The sequence below is a fragment of the Malus domestica genome, chromosome 01 (assembly GCF_042453785.1).
Source record: "Malus domestica chromosome 01, GDT2T_hap1".
Lineage (NCBI taxonomy): Eukaryota > Viridiplantae > Streptophyta > Magnoliopsida > Rosales > Rosaceae > Malus > Malus domestica.
The window spans coordinates 28,703,888-28,720,917 of record NC_091661.1 but is presented as its reverse complement, the minus strand read 5'-3'; the positions used below and the strand labels follow the sequence as shown (position 1 = coordinate 28,720,917).

General features: G+C 37.0%; 2 protein-coding genes and 1 long non-coding RNA gene across 4 annotated transcripts; 1 reads left to right on the top strand and 2 right to left on the bottom strand.

Annotated features, from left to right (window-relative positions):
- Positions 1 to 2,221: 2,221 nt before the first annotated feature.
- LOC139198201 (uncharacterized) lies at positions 2,222 to 4,662 on the top strand. Its single transcript, XR_011583476.1, has 4 exons — positions 2,222 to 2,580; positions 2,682 to 2,750; positions 3,531 to 3,590; positions 4,344 to 4,662. It is a non-coding gene; the product is annotated as an uncharacterized lncRNA (long non-coding RNA).
- A 129-nt stretch (positions 4,663 to 4,791) lies between these two features.
- On the bottom strand, positions 4,792 to 6,598 carry LOC139187518 (disease resistance protein RPV1-like). 2 transcript variants are annotated; one of them, XM_070826472.1, is made up of 3 exons: positions 6,083 to 6,598; positions 5,431 to 5,934; positions 4,792 to 5,344 (listed from the first exon to the last, which is right to left on the bottom strand). In XM_070826472.1, exons 1-3 carry the CDS (start codon positions 6,547 to 6,549, stop codon positions 5,275 to 5,277), a joined length of 1,041 nt encoding a protein of 346 aa, XP_070682573.1. In that variant the 5' UTR covers positions 6,550 to 6,598; the 3' UTR covers positions 4,792 to 5,274. The 2 variants fall into 2 exon arrangements, with proteins under 2 accessions (XP_070682573.1, XP_008354214.1); XM_008355992.3 differs by having other exon boundaries at positions 6,137 to 6,598.
- Positions 6,599 to 12,988: 6,390 nt separating this feature from the next.
- LOC139198191 (toll/interleukin-1 receptor-like protein) lies at positions 12,989 to 15,125 on the bottom strand. Its single transcript, XM_070826468.1, has 3 exons — positions 14,428 to 15,125; positions 13,389 to 13,906; positions 12,989 to 13,233 (listed from the first exon to the last, which is right to left on the bottom strand). The coding sequence occupies exons 1-2, from the start codon at positions 14,916 to 14,918 to the stop codon at positions 13,678 to 13,680; spliced, it is 720 nt and encodes a 239-aa protein (XP_070682569.1). The 5' UTR covers positions 14,919 to 15,125; the 3' UTR covers positions 12,989 to 13,233; positions 13,389 to 13,677.
- Positions 15,126 to 17,030: the final 1,905 nt, after the last annotated feature.

Here is a 17,030-nt window from a genome sequence, read left to right as displayed (position 1 = left end):
AGCTGTTCAGCCTTGTAATTTTCAGTGTAATGGCTTGAGACTCTATCATATTCATCATTGTACGAAGATCGAACTTTACTCTAAACTTCTCTGGATTCATTGAGCTTTGGTTTGCTCAAGAGCATCACTTTAAGGTAGCCAATTGTGTCACTGCATGCATATGCAGGCTGTTTTGTATCTTTCTTCTTCGTCATTCTGCTGATTCAGAGGTTCTATGTTTATTTTTTGAACTTTGAAGCAGCTCTCACAAGGTATTGTGAATTTCAAATTGTCTTTGGCCTCATCAAATCTTATTATTAGTTCTTAAATATTCCTGAGTTTGGACCTATTTCTTTTTTTTGCTAAAGAAACGAGTTGACCATACTGTGATGATTTGCAAAATAATCATAAACAGTTATTTCTATTTCTGCATCTTCACCTTCCTTTGCTTATTCGTCTCTCAATATGAAACTGGATCATGCCGGAACATTACATGAGGGTAAAAATAAAAAAAAATAAAAAAAACGTTTGTTCTCGGCATGGTTTCTAGTTCAAATCTCGATATCTTGTACTCCATATTTTAATGGACTTGTTTTGATCCTCAAATTCTTAAGTGTTCTTTTAGCCTTCTCGACGTGGATTCTTACTTATGCAGTGAGGAATTCACAATCGATCGATTCGGCGGAAGTGTGCGCCCAATTCTTATCGATTTGGACATGAATGTTGGGAGCATAATCTTTTCACAAGCTTACCAGACTTATCATAAAGAGTTCATCGTGGGTGTGAAGTTTGAGTTGTCATTTGGTAAGAGACTAGTGAAGATTATGGTGCAGAAGGTCAGCATATTGTATCACCATCTTACTGGAATTCATAGGCATCACATCAGTTATTTTTCAACAATATGTGTTCGTCTCGACGCATATTTCCACTACTTCACTTCTGAACCTTATTGTTATGAGTATGTGGTTGTTAAAACATTTCTAGCAGATCTGTTTGGTGTATTCTGGAATGGCACTATAGGACGGTCGAAGCGAGAATTGGATAATCTTTACACTTCTCTCGAATGTGTGTACTCTCTTTTGTTTTTAGGTTGATCATTTGCGAGTCGTTCTTCTTTCCACCAACTTTGACCTTGGTTGACTAGAAATATGCAACTAAGCAAAAATGGAGAGGTGGATTGAGCACTACAACAGTTCCCAAGAGATACTGCGTGTTGAGGAAGATGACTTCTCTTTTTCTGCTTGCTTGGTTTGAGCTTTTAGGTCTACTACTAACATGGTAGCCACTTCTCTTGAATCCCAAGGTACAATTTTCAAATGGGTTATTTACAGGTGAAATTCTAAAGTAGTTGGTCACATTTGGAAGAACTGAGGAAGATAGGATGCTTGGTGCTGGATAGAGTTTTACGACGGCAGTTTCTGTTTTATTTGGTTTGGGTATGGCACTGTTGCGACCTGATACGATAGTTTTTCATGGATAACACTGGTTGACTGAAAAGTCTTGCGAACTTGTATTTGGAGGATCGATCCTACGATATGTGAAATTCTGCACCATTTGAGAAATTACTACTTGCTTATCGAGACAACAAATGTGAGGTCGATATTGCGGGCTGCAGACTGTCATATCGATAGCTTATTTGTTGGGTTCGTTAAGCAAGTGGGCAAGAAGATTCGTCTACAGCAGCTGATGCAGATTCGGAATTGTTATTCTTGGGACTCGACCTAAAGGCACATCTATTCTCGGAATATGCGACATTTCGAATTCTTGGGCGAGACCCACTCCCATTCTTCAATCTTGATTTTCAGTATAAGTATTTTAACTTCATTTACTCTAGTTAATTGTTTTGGCGTTACAAATGTTTTTGGAAAAGTATTTATGTTTTCATTTTTAAGTTGATTTGAGTTTTGATGTATATATTAGTACATATCTATTTTGATATTATCTGGCCTTAGACTATTTTGTGTTTTCGACCTTTATCTTTATAAAGTATGTTTTTACTTTTACAATGATGAGGAATAAAGTAAGAGCTTGGAGGCTTGATAGAGGATTTTGCAACCCACTCGCGACGGTGTGGCATATTCTCTTTGATGCACCCACTCTGACTAGATTTCTCTTTATACATATATTCTTCTTTCTATTTTCGAGCATTTTAATTAAGTAAATTATTTTAAATTTCGGGACGAAATTCTTTTAAGGGGGGTAGATTGTAACAACCCGTCCTGAGATTTACTGTACATAAATGGTATTTTTGTATTTTCATCAAGTTTGGGAATTTATCTTCCTTTTAAAATTTGTTTTTGGTCTTAAATGGTGAGCCAAGGGGACCCACCCCCCTGATTTTGTCCCCGAGCCCTCTTCTCTCTTTCTTCCTCTCCTTCTTCCCTTTCCCGTATACTTCTATTCCTCTCTTCTCTATGATCACATTCACACCCAGCTGCACTCCCTGCTCGAGGAAGACACAATCACCATCTAAACCTCGTCCCTTTCCTCTTCCTCTTGCCTCTGCGCAATTCGGCGAAACCAAGAAAATAACCTCCGGCGAGTCCGACGGCTTTCGAGGCCATTTCCAGCCAAACCACTGCGAGTTGGCCGGCGTGCAAGGTATCAATCTCTTCGTCTCGTCGAGTACTATAACTTGCCTTTTGGTTTCACTCAATTTCATTGAGTATTGAAGAAGTTATACTCATTTGAATCTTACCCAGTTTCCAGCGACCTCCGAGGCTTTCGAGGAAATTTCCGGCCAAACCACAGCGAGTTAGATGTCGTGTGAGGTACCATTCTCTTTGTCTCTTCAAGGGATACAACTTTCGTTTTTTTCTCGCTTGATTTCGTTGAGTATTGACAAAGTTATGGCCGTTTAAAGTCGGGTAGTTTTCCGGCCGAATCTCCGGCCTTCTTCCTCAGCAACAAGGCCTTTCAGGCCATTAGAACCCCCGGGCCTAGCCCAGTAACCCAGCCCACACCCTTTTATTTTTAAGTTATTTTGTTTTAAAGACCCCAAAGGCCACGGGCCTTATTTAGAATGGCCTTGGGCCGGTTTTTGGTTAAGGGGCTCTAAGCCCAGCCCTTTAATAAGGCCTTAGGGCCTTTGTGAAGTGTTGTGAGGGCTGCCCTAGTGCAGCCTGTGTGTGTGCGCGCGTTTTAGGGTTTGTGTAATGTGTGAGTATGTGTGTGTTGTGTGTGAGTTTGGGCTTAAGCCCAGACCACCCTTTTTCACCCTAAAACCCTTTTAACCCAAAAACCCTAGGTTCTTAAAATCTATTAGGGCCTAACCCATCCAACCCAATTCCCTTATTTTATTTAGTTCAAAACCCAATAGGTCCTAATCCTATTTAACCTAAACCCTAATCCGGATTTCAAGCCTAAAACCCGTTAGACCTAATTTGACCGTTGACCCTCGATCAACGTTGACTTTAGGGTTGACTTTTTGGGTTTTCGTCCGGGATCCTTCTTAAGGTAATTCGACGTTCTGAATCCATTTCCAATGTCCGTTTTCCAAAATTCAATTGCTATTATATAGTTTTATTAATTGTACCATTTAATGTGCTTAGGGGCAATTATTGTGACGTTTCCATCTTCGCTAGTGGCGCAGCTTTTGGCAACTAAGTACTGTGAGTGGACCCTTTCTAAAATTACATGATTTTATAGTAATTGCATAAATGATTAGCATGCCTACGAATTTATGATTTGATTTATGTGAAGCCTGATGATTTAAGATATTGATTATCGTCTCGTGTTTTAGTGAGGAATTAATTGTTAGCCTATTTTGAGCTATATTTTAATATATCGTATTTTCTATAAAAACCATGAACTGGTAGACTATATGATAGATGACGATAGGATGCTAGAACATGTTTTTGAACCCCTCTTTATAGTGTAGACGATGATCGGTAACCTATGCTATGAAGTGGTTATTTAAGAGAGACGTAACTATTTGTGCGTACCTAGTAGACACTATGCCGCCTGGGGCGAGGAACTGGTGTTGGCATTTAGGCCGGGAGAAATAATTCCTAGCTACGGGCTGAGGGACATGGAGCAGGTATTGGGCCGGGAGTTGGTAATCTCTGGCTACGGGCGCAGAGACCACGGAGCAGGCATTGGGCCGGGAGTTATATTTATTCGGTGATCTTACTAGCAGCACACCGCGCTTACGAGACGATTTATGATGCGTTTACTGTTTGATTTCCGCGATATGGCTTTTGAGATATTTTTGGCATGCTAGGATTTTTATTAAATCCATCATTTATTATGCTAGTAGTTTTCATTATATAAACTTTGAGGGTTAGTATGTTGATAACTGTTTTATTATTATTATTATATATATAAACTTGGTCCACTCACCTTTGTTTTGTGCCCCCATTCAGGACTCAGAATCAAGGCACCTAATCCCGGCGTCAAGACACTTCCGCAGCAGCATATTTGAGTCCTCTCGATGTAGGACCCACTTCTTTATTCATTAAATTTTATCTTAATTCTTTTTAGTGATTAGGTTTAGTTGTATGCTCTGAGCACGTTCCTAAATTATTAACTCATTGTTTTTAAATTTATAACCCGTATTTATTTCTTATTCTTAGCTTTTGTATCAATTAATGGTTTTCGTCACCCTCGGGTGTCGGCCAGCACGTGTCTATCCTGGTATTTAAGGAATATCAGGGTCTGGGCGTGTCATGTACAAAGGTAAAATGGAGGGCGTGAGTAGTTATTACGAGTGTAGAATACCCCTGTCGTTGTCAAACTCCACTTCTAATAAATTCCAAAAGTTCTCAGGAAACTTAGATTTTAGCAGCCAAAGAGATTTAGACATTTGAGACATGTCAAATTTGCCATATTGTCATCATAATAGTGACCCTTATTGGCAATTTTTCTTTTTTCTGATACAGAAAGAAAAGAGTACAACCACACAACCCGTTACAAACTAAATCCCCTACCACACTCGCACTCATACAATCAAAGATGTAATAAGCACTTCATGCCGCAATCGTAATGGTACGATCATAAAATTGGGATTTGTCTACAGGACGAAGTTCGCCTCCCTAAAAACACGCTTTCAGGATATTCTATTGAATGGCCTAGCCAGTCAATGAATGTCCTTGATAACAGCATCTTATTGACATATACGGTTTTACAGAAATTTATTTATTCAAAAGCAATGAAACCCACAATATCCCTCAACGAAATTATTGAAAGTTGAAACTATTCCAAAGCTGTGATTTATTGTTCATCCATGTAGTTTAAACTTGCTGAAAAGCTCTGGTATTTGATTACAGTCGGCTGCAAGCTCCAATTCAAGATATGTTAAACGTCGAAGTCACGGCAGGCTCTCCAAGTGTGTTGTACAATTTTCTCAATAAGCTCGGCATCATTCCTGTGCAATATGGAAAATAGTATACTTGGATTGAAAAGGCCAAAATTAGAACTTAAAAATATTAACATTTTGTAGAGAAAAATTACTTGGAATGAATGCGATCAAATCCACTATAATTGGCGGCTCTAGTGAGAGCGTAGCGCCATCTCTTCACCTCTTCCACGTCGAAGCGAGAATTGTCATTGTATCGATAAAAAGCATCCCCAAAAGGACCGGTGATTTTACGAACTTCAGATGGAGATACTCCATAGAAAACGGGACACACTTTCTGAATTTTTCTGTCCACACATTCCAGGATTTCGACCAGTTCTCTCAAGCACCATGTGGATTGGGCATATCCTTTGGAAAAAATTACGATCGAAATACTTGATTTTTGAATATCGTTGAAGAGATTCGAAATCTCATCGCCTTTATTAAGCTCTCCAAGATCGCTGAAGGCGTGGATTGCTTTCTGATACAGAGCTTTGTGGAGATGGGCGACAAAACTGAGGCGAGTGTCTTCACCTCTAAAATTGATGAAAACATTGCTGAGTTGGAGCAATTTACTAAAAATATCTTGCACAATGTCCTCAATAAACTTGGCATCATCCCTGTGGAATTTGAAAAACAGTATTGCACAATCTCCATAAGCCGTAAAGCCATATATATTCTAGTAAAACACGTACACAAAATATTGTGATACCAACAGAATAAATACTATGAAAATCTCAAACAAAGAAAGTAGCTAAACAAAATTACATAGACTCTTGTGAATCCCAGCCAGATATACCGGCGGCTTTAGTTAGAGCGGACCTCCAGTTCTGCATCTCTTCGATGCTGGCGTTAGAACCGTGATCAGGTTGAAGACTTCCCGCGAGTTTACGAACATGAGACGGATCTACTTGGTAGAAAATGGGCACCACTATATGCTTCTCTGGATCCATATGATCTAGGATATGAACAAGTTGTTTTAAGCACCGCGTGGAAGAAGAAGCATAGTTTTTAGAAAAAACTACAATCGAGATCTTTGACACTTGGATAGTTGTCAAGAGATCCGGATCATCGCCATCAATGAAGGTTTTGATTGATTTCTGCTCCAGCGCTTTGTAAAGATGGCCGATAAAGATCTTGCGAGTGTCTTCGCTCCCGAAATTAATGAACACATCATAAATCCAACGACCACGGGAAGAAGAAGGAGGAGGAGGAGGAGTAGAAAAAGAGGCCATTAACAGGCACAATATCGATTTTGGACCCTAAACAAAGAACCGCTGGATACTGGTCCGATCTCTGCATGAAATATTAATAAAATGGAAGTCCGGCCAGGTCAACAATGGGTTAATTACACATACACCCCTTCAAGTTTTTTTGTGTTTTCACAAAACCCTCTCAGGTTTTGAACATATCACAAACACCCCGATTTACCAATCATCGACTCTGTCTTCTCTGTGCTCTTCTTCGATCTTTCTGTGGATAAATACTGTTATTTGTGATACTTCATTTCAAATTCTGTCATGTGTCATGTTATCACACAAGTGGAATTTAATCTCTACTGTACTACACTATAATTTCTCCTGTCAGTGTCTTCTCCGCTTTCTTGAATTTCTTTATCAAATCCATTTAAAATTCATTCATCAAAATCAATTGAGGAAAGCCTCTTCCAAGTAACTTTTTAACATCAATCAAAATCTCATCATTTATCTTCTCCTGCATAAACAAGCACAACTTATTCACACCACCATTAGGTACCTTAAGAACTCTATAGAAAACCCGTTGTCGGTTTAGTGTTGGATTCAGAGACAAATCGAAGAAGATAGCGGAGAAGCCATTTTATTCAACTTAGGAGATTGGTAATCAAGGTGTTTGGCCATTTCAAAATTATTTTATGTTAACGTCAGCATAAAATTAAGGGAGTTTTAACAAAACACTCCCGTTACTATTTATTTTTAACGAAAAACCACATTTTTACTTTTAATTGATACTATTCATTATACCTTTAAAAAGGGCTTTTTGTTAAAAGATAAGTTTTTTTGAACTTTTCGTTAGTTTTCCATAAAATTAATGGAACCCTAATAAAATGGGTTTTGTGAAATAATTTTAAAACGTCAAAGGGTGTTAGTGATATGTTCAAAAATTGAGGGGGTTTTGTGAACATACAAGAAACCTCATGCGTGCATGTGTAATTAACCCGCCAAACAATATATTTAAAAAATAAAACATCAGTTGAAATTTGATACCCAAAAAAAAAAAAGGATATACCCAAAACGAAAGAGAAATGCTTTATGTGTGTTCTCATGTCTTCTTCCAGTAATGTAATCGGAAATTCAATGGCAACGAAGTAACGCGTTTTTCATTCTTCATTTTTAATAAATTTTTTCTTCACAAAAAGAAGAAAAACAGAAAAAACAAAAGGCTTTATTTATTAAATTGTCAAGGTCAAGTTGCGCAGCCGATTCTTATTGTTTGTTGCCCAACTTGTGAACCAATTAATATATTTTATGAAACCCATGCATAATTGTTTGGAAGTTTCAATTAAATTCAATCTATACTAAAAGTCAAAATCAACTGAAACATTGTTTATAAACACAGTGTTCTTCCTGTTTTACCTTTGCTCATTTTGTGTTATTACAAGTCTGCCACATTCCTTTTGACACGTGAGATCGCACTCCCCTTCCTCCTCACTTCTTCCTTCCTATTCGACTACCTTTCCAGTGAAAACCTTCTGCTCAAAGGGCATACGAAAACAGCTGCCCTCTCTTACCTTGGATGAAGACGAAGGAAGACGCCACCCACCACCCACCACCCACCACCCATCCTTCTGCTCCTCCTCCACTCCAACCTTCGGCGGAATTCCCCCATGTGTCCTCGATTCCAAGGTCCGTTCTCATCTCTCTCAACATTTTGTTTTTTGCTTTAATAGTTCATCATTTTCTTCTTTTCGTGTGTCCGATTGTAGATTTCCGCTTTTTCTTGGGGAAATTGACACGCTTTTCACAACATCATCTCCCTAGAACCTATGAGCTTGGTTCGAGTTTGAATTTTCCGACATGAATCAGACAATTCTGGCAACGTCCAACATCAAGGTTGGTCTCAAACCATTGTCCATCACCTCAGGTACCTTCTAGATCTCTTTCATGTCCAAATATGCATCAAATTTGTGATTTAATATAATTGGGTTGTAGTCAAATTTTGATGAATTTTTTTAATTTTACGTTTGAAGTTCTGGGTTTTGGAGTCGTTCCCGTTGTAGCTATATCAGTACCCTTGGATTGTTAGTTGTTTATGTCGGTTGATGTGAAGCCTTCCATTTGAATTTTGATTCGATATATTTCTTGGTCAAGTAACCAATCGCCTTTGTTGGTCTCTCTCGATGATCATGTACTCTGTAATGTCCTCATTGTATATGCAATGTGTGTGTTCATTGCATTGTTTGATCCATAATAATATTGAAATTTGGGTATCTTTGAAATGCCCTGGAAAATCTCTCCACTTCTGGGGCACCCACCTAAACAATTGAGTACAAGTAGTTAGTTTTCCTTTCATATTTCTCCATTGTGCTTTGATCCAAAATTTGTTTTGGGACAAGCAAAATTATTTCTATTTAGTTTTTGTTTCATTTATTTCATCCTTTGTAGTTGAGAAAGAGTTCTCCTCAATTTTCAATTAATTCCATTTGTAAACATGACATCACTGAACAATAAAAAATTTACAATCAACATATGAACGACTGACAATTGATACATATAACCAACTAACAGCATGCTCAGGGCCAACTAATGCATATTACCAAGCAGCATGCTCAGGGCCAAGGCTTCTGCTATTATTACTATTATATTATTATTTTAATTATGATAGAGAGTGTTATTTTGTGATGACTTTGGTTACTGACTTATTATATGTAAAGAATAAGCATTCAAAAAATAAGGTAACTTCTTGGAATAAGCTTTCTGTTCAGTCTGAGGGGACCTTCAGTGTTGCATTGGCCAATTCTCATATGCTTGAAATTTTTCGATTTTCAATTGACAGTAATATTAGCATATCTTAAGTCAAATGTGTAGATAATAGAAACTAAAATGGATACATACATTGATATGGCAGATGTTTTTAAGTTATATGAATACAAGGAGAGTGCTGACTCTTTCGAACAAGTCTGATCTGGCTTTTTCATATGATATTGTTGAAATGATTGTGGACCAAGGTTAGGATTTGGACTCCATTTATCTTTGATTGTGTTGTACTTGAGTTTGCAATAAACATAAATATATTCAAAACTTCATTACTTTATTATAATATACAGATTAGTGATTTCAATTTTGCTTGTTGGTATGAACACGTTTTGATTAGTATTTCTAACATTAATTATTTCATGTTTCTAGATGTGAGAAATCATCCAGTTTTGATATAATTCGTTTAACTGCTAGAAGTGACTTATAATACAATAGTTGTTTCTTCACAACTCATTTTAGCATTCATTTCATTGTTTGCCAAATCAAAAGGAGTTTTTAAGAAGTAGAATTTAGAGTGCCTTACTGTTCAATATGATTTGAGATATTATAGTGATTTGAATACTATTCACACCTCATTAAGAAAATAGTAAGGCACTCTAAATAGATATTGAACAGTAAGAAAATAGATATTGAGTGCCTCACTCTAAATAGATATTTGAATACTATTCACACCTCATTAACACCTCATTAAGAAAATAGTAAGGCACTCTAAATTCTAGCATTAAGAAAATAGATATTGAAAAGTAAGGCACTCTAAATAGTAATATCAGTTTTTAAATAGCATTCATTTCATTGTTTGCCAAATCAATAGCTATTTCTTCACACCTCATTAAGAAAATAGTAATATCAGTTGTTAAATAAACCCTTTTGTTCAATTTGAATATCTGCATATTTGATTTTGGCATTGTATAAATTAAGAAAATAGTAATATTAGTTTTTAAATAAACCCTTTATTCAACTTGAATATCTGCATATTTTGGCATTGTATAAATAGGATTTTTAATTTTAGTCTTGAGTAGGACTTTAATTGATAGTGCATTATGGAAGGAAATGTAGATTGAAGTTGTCTGCTTACTGTGTGAAAACCATGTTAACTTTTCAACATTTGAAGCACTATACTTTAGGAAAACACCAAGTTTATGACAATGGCAATAAATTAAAACATGCAAGTCTATCAATACCAACATGATTGCAGATATAGTCATTAGTAATGCTTTTATAGTTTTCTTTTATGTTGAGAAAATTAGGATTCCTTTTAAAAGACTTTATTGCTCATATGGTAAGGGAGTACTTACAGGAACTACAGCAGAGCTGGCAGCTTCGCTTTCTTTATCAGTCACTAGAAGAATAGTGGAAGCGGATGAATTAATGAGGGCTGGCTTATAGATGGATAGCTTCCTAATATGTATGACTACCATGTTTACCGTTTCTATTGATTCTTCATTAATCCATTCATGGTAAATTAATTTGAAATTTCATTCATCTCCTATGACCTATTGATTTGTCCATTTCACTGTTCAAGTTTGTCGAGAATTTGCTCAAAAAGCATACTGTCTGTTGATGCACAAAATCAGCGAGGACTTTGGTACAACAGAAAGTGTCAGGTTTTGTGACCTTCGCTTGGTTGCTTCGATCACTAGTGAAGATAAGTATGTAAATGAATAGAGACAGGGAAGCAAACACAAGATGTACGTGGTTCACCCAGATCGGCTACGTCCAGGGAGTAGAGGAGTTCTCATTAATTGTGAAGGGTTTACACAAATACATAGGTTCAAGCTCTCCTTTTGTGAGTTCTAGTGAATAGTTTAGTACAAAATGACATTAGAGATTATTGTGGGAGAATGATCCCTATTTATAGAAGAGAGTTTCTAGTTTTGTTATAACATTGACACGTGTCGTGTTGTGATTGGCTTATGATGTTGACACATGTCGTGCTGTGATTGGCTTCTGATGTCGACACGTGTCGCATTGTGATTGGCCTCCTGGTTGAAGGGAAGCTCTTCTGGGTCCTTGACGGTATAACGTTGACCGGTGCTCAGTAGTTTCGGGATTGGTCAAGTATGGTACAAACAGTGCTCCCTTAAGCTCCCGAGTGAGGGAAGCTCCTCGGTTGGGGACTTGCAAGATCCAAGTCGCTAAGTAATCATGAAACTTCTAAGTACCGAGGTGTGGTATCATTTTCACTTGCCTTATCTGTCTCATATGTAGATGTGGCATCTTCTCTGGAAGTACTTTTCCTCCATCCAGGGGTGGTATCTTTAACTGATGAAGATGCACAAGGTAATGTATCAATTTCACTTGAAGCTTACTTGTAGTTTCGGGCTTGCCAAATGTTGATGCACAAAATCAGCGAGGACTTTGATACAACAGAAAGTGTCAGGTTTTGTGACCTTCGCTTGGTTGCTTCGATCACTAGTGAAGATAAGTACGTAAATGAATTGAGACAGGGAAGCAAACACAAGATGTACGTGGTTCACCCAGATCGGCTACGTCCACGGAGTAGAGGAGTTCTCATTAATTGTGAAGGGTTTACACAAATACATAGGTTCAAGCTCTCCTTTTGTGAGTTCTAGTGAATAGTTTAGTACAAAATGACATTAGAGATTATTGTATGAGAATGATCCCTATTTATAGAAGAGGGTTTCTAGTTTTGTTATAACATTGACACGTGTCGTGTTGTGATTGGCTTATGATGTTGACACGTGTCGTGCTGTGATTGGCTTCTGATGTCGACACGTGTCGCATTGTGATTGGCCTCCTGGTTGAAGGGAAGCTCTTCTGGGTCCTTGACGGTATAACGTTGACCGGTACTCGGTAGTTTCGGGATTGGTCAAGTATAGTACAAACACCGTCAGTGTGATTTGAGTTGGTAAATAGTATCATCTCTTTGTAAATAACACTTTAAAATAGTCTCTCTCAGTGTAAACATATTATATGTAAAATAATATGACCTTAAACGGTGTTAAAACCTGCGGCATCGCGCGGGGCTTAATTGCTAGTGGAGACTAGAAGGCTGATTTTAATAACACCCCATTATTTGTTGAACACTGATCCCTGCTGAAAACATCCACCTAACTTATCTGAACTTACCCTCACACCCTCGAGAAATTTTTCATTGTAACCAAAACACGAGTGGTACATCACGTGTTTTTATATAAGTGGTGGGAAATTGCATTTTTTAAGTTATTAACTTTTTAACACACATATCTCATCATTTGTATAGTGACACGTGATGTACCATTTCGTATATGGGTCACATTGAAAAATCTCTCCACACCCTCTCCACATATACCAAATTTTCTACCCTAAACAATAACTATTCTAATTTTCATTAAAAAAAGGACAAAACATTAATGTTTCAAAATCATGTAAGTACTAAATGCAAAGTCTACACGTTTCAAATCAAATGACTTCGGTACCATGTCAAACAATTGTATTAGTTTGGGAAATCTTCAATGGGCTACATCGTATGAGTTGATTCAGAATTGTACATTGATTAAAAAAATTACGACAAACTATTGATTTATTAGCTAATGTCCAAAAGTATGATCCACTTACAAGTTTACTAAATCAAAACTTTATGACACATAATAATATATAAATTCTAATGTTACATTTAGTAAAGATCTATGATATGTCACATTTATGACACATAATAATATGTATGATCTGCTGACAAGTTTATTAGAGAAATAACCTTTGAATGATCAAAAGAGACTGTTCTGTGTAACAGTATAAACCCTACAGAGGCAATTACAAACTGTGAAATCATCCGCCAAAACAAAAATACACACGCACTTGGTGATACATGTCCCATTTGAAATATGTTAAACGGTGAAGCCGATTCATTTGTGCAGGCAGGCTCCAATATGTTGTACAATGTCCTCAATAAGCTTGGCATCGTCCCTGCGGAATATGAAAAACAGTATTGGTACGAGAATGTGTGTGTGTATATATATATATATACTGACACCAAATCAAATTAAACTAAATGTTGTGAAGGGCTCAACCCCTTAATAGGAAATTAAAAAAAATTAAGAACCTAATTAAGCAAAAATTACTCGTAATTTTGTTGATCCCAGCGATGTGGAGGTAACTTGGTGGCTTTAGTTAGAGCGGACATCCAGATCTGCAACTCTTCCTTCTCCACCCTAGGATCGCTATCGTGTTTAGTAAAAGCTTCCGGTTTACAAACTTTAGATCGATCAACTCGGTAGAAAACGGGCACCACTATCTGATTTTGTTTATCCTTGCATTCGAGGATCTGAACGAGTTCTTTTAAGCACCATTTGGAAGAAGCGTAGTCTTCAGAAAATACAACAATCGAAACTCGCGACTCTTTGATAGAATTCAGGAGATCCGAAATGCTGTTGCCTTTTCTAACTCTTCACCATCCATGAAGGTGTTGATTACTTTTAGATACAGAGCTTTGTAGAGATGGACGACAAAACTCTTGCGAGTGTCTGTACCTCTAAAGTTGAGAAATACATCATATTTCCGACGACTGCCATACGATGAGAAGCAGATCAATTTATCAAAAACACTTTGTACGATTTCCTCGATCACGTCGGCTTCATTCCTGTGGATGTGAAATTTGAAAAACAGTACTGCATTATTTCCTCAAGTAGTATATACGGTCTCTCTCTATTGAGGGATCTCTTAGGTAACTTCACTGGCTATATGTTGTAATATTACATCATTCATGATCCTTTTTATTTTTATTTTTTCTTTTTAAAATGGGGGGACAACAGGTGGCAAGCCACGGTTATCCACATCTTCCGTTGGCCGGAAGACTCACAGAGGCATTTCAGCCTCCCGTTGGCCACAAGTCAGGCTCCTCACCAGCTCGTGGTTTACACATTAATAATCGTTTTTGCTACAAATTAGATTAATTAGACCCCATTCATGTTCTTCCAGCAAATTATAAAGTGACCACTATGAAGTTCTCCCCGTACCTTCAACCCCATTAATCTTTTTTTTTTAGAGGTTGATTTTTTATAAAAATGATCATTGTGTAGGCCTGAATGGTATATAAATGGTTTGAATCATTAAATTTAACATATACATATAATAGGATGTGAAAATTTTAATTAAAATTACCTATAATATGGGAGATACCAGCCAAAATAATTGCTGGCACTAGTTAGAGCGGATCTCCATCTCGGCACCTCTTCCTCGTCGACGCGATTGCACTCGTATTTCTGAAAAGCTTCCGCAAAAGCTCCGGTGGCTCTACGAACATCAGACGGATCTACTCTATAGAAAACGGGCAACAACTTCTGGTTATTTTTATCCACGCAGTTCAGCATTTGGACCAGTTCTTCGAGGCGACATCTGGAATCAGCGTATCCTTTAGAAAAAACTACAATAAAAAGCCTCGAATGTTGGACGGCGTCTGGGAGCTCCTCCGAAGGGCAGTCGTCTCTGCAAATACCTTCAGCATCCACGGGTGTACTGATTGATTTCTGATTGAAAGCTCTGATCAGATGGCTGACAAAATCCCTGCCGGTGTCTTGGTGTCCGAAACTGACGAAGACATCATATTTCCAACGACGGACGTCAGATACTGAAGAAGAAGAAGAAACAGCCATTTATGTAAGAACTGCAATACTCGATTGTTGGAGCTAGGAGTTCAACGATTACTGGAAAACTGTACCCCGAACTGAAACAATTGTTGACCGGAAAATATGGTCCGATCGATAGGGAGATGAGTGGCCTCGATCAAAACATGCTTTCTCTCAGGCGGAGGAAAAAAATGTAGCCAAAGAAAGTTAATGAGACAGTGACGATGATAATGCGCGTTTTTCTATTAAAAATATGAAAGTTGTTCGATGATACTTTCCATTGTATTTCTTCGATTGAGGTAGAAAGAAAGTGCAAGAAAGAGTAGGGTCCACAATTTTAGACAGGACAATGCGACTTTAAAAGGACAAAAAATAAATTTGTTTAATTTGGGCATAAGCCATTTAACATAGTTAATAAGAGTTTATGTTTCGATGGTAACGATCCTACTATGAAATCTTTGATACATATGCTATTAGCTACAAAACCTGTTTACTCAATAAAAATACACATCGTAATTATTTGACGACTAAAAATTTTTTTTTTAATTAAAAAATAAATCCAGTGCAGGATTTATAGTGGTGGCATCGACACTACAACAATAGGGCTTCTCACCCAGTGCACTCCATCCTTCCACACCAACCCTCCAAAAAAAAAAAAAAAACCCATTGCAGGATAAAAATGTAGCCTAACAAAGTCAATGAGTCGATGACGAGAATAATGTGTGTGCTTTTTTTTTCTTTTCGCGCTAATCATAGCCCCATTTAGATTTATAGCTGTATAAAATATTATTTTTAAATAAAAAATATCAGGTCATATTCATATACCATTTCTAATTGAAAGAGGCTAAACATAGTTAGTTTAATAATTTATTAGTTTTAAGTTTTCAGTTGAATTTGAATCAATTAATTTAACTCAACTCCTTCGGCCAGAAAAATGGTTTGATGAGCTCCACAGATTATAGTCCAACCATTAGTTTGAGATTGATTTTTGAACAAAGCAGACTATTTTTTAGCTTTTGGACATCTAGCCCTCTTCATTGGAGATGGACCTAGGAAGCCAACAATGTTTGAACTCACACCGTGGTACAAGGATAACACTCAACTATACTATTGTAGTAAAATGCCACTTACATGAGCGTTTTTCCTATTAAAAATATGAAAGTTGTTGGATGATATACCTTTTATTGTATTTTTGTTCGGATGTATCCTTCATTGTTTTTGCTCGAATTTAGGTAGAAAGTGCCAAGAAAGAGTGGAGGTAACAATTTTAGACAGATTCGATAATCCAACTTGAAAAAGACAAAAAATAAATTTGTTTGAGTTGGGCGTAATCGTGTTGACCCATTTAACATGGTTAATAAGAGTTTGTGTTTCCATCCGACCCACCTAATTCGAAAGTGACGTACCCTTCAGCATGCTTACACAATTGCGTAACTAGAGAACTCATGTGCAAGTCATTTAAGTCAACGCCTTTTGATTGTGTTCATGTCAAGAAGTTTTTTTGTGTGGCCGGCACACTACTCGGTACACCAAAAATTATGATTACAATTCGTCATATTTTCTATTAAAAATATGAAAGTTATTGGATGATGTACCTGTTATTGTATTTTTGTTCGGATGTAGCTTTCATTGTTTATATTTGAATTTGGGTAGAAAGTGCTAAGAAAGAGTAGAGGTAGCAATTTTCCATAGATTCGATGATCCGACTTGAAAAGGACAAAAAATAAATTTTTGTTTTAGTTGGGCATAATCGTGTTGACCCATTTAACATGGTTAATTAAAGTTTGTGTTTCCATCCAACCCACCTAATGCGAAAGTGATGTACTATTTAGCATGCTTACACAATCGCGTAATTAGGTAACTCGTGTGCAAGTCATTTAAGTTCAATGTGAAATGATAAGTTTGATTTTTTTTCTTTCATGTAAACTTTGTATTCTTATGAGTAACTAAGGGTTGTGTTCATGTCAAGAAGTTTTTTCGTGTGGCCGGCACACTACTCAAGTATACCAAGAATTAATGATACAATTCGTTATAATTTTTTTTTTCAAGCTTCTAACCAATTATATTTTTAAACTCGGTGTACCAAGCCGTATGCCAAGCATACTGAAAAATATCTCGTTTATGTCAACACGAAGAGTA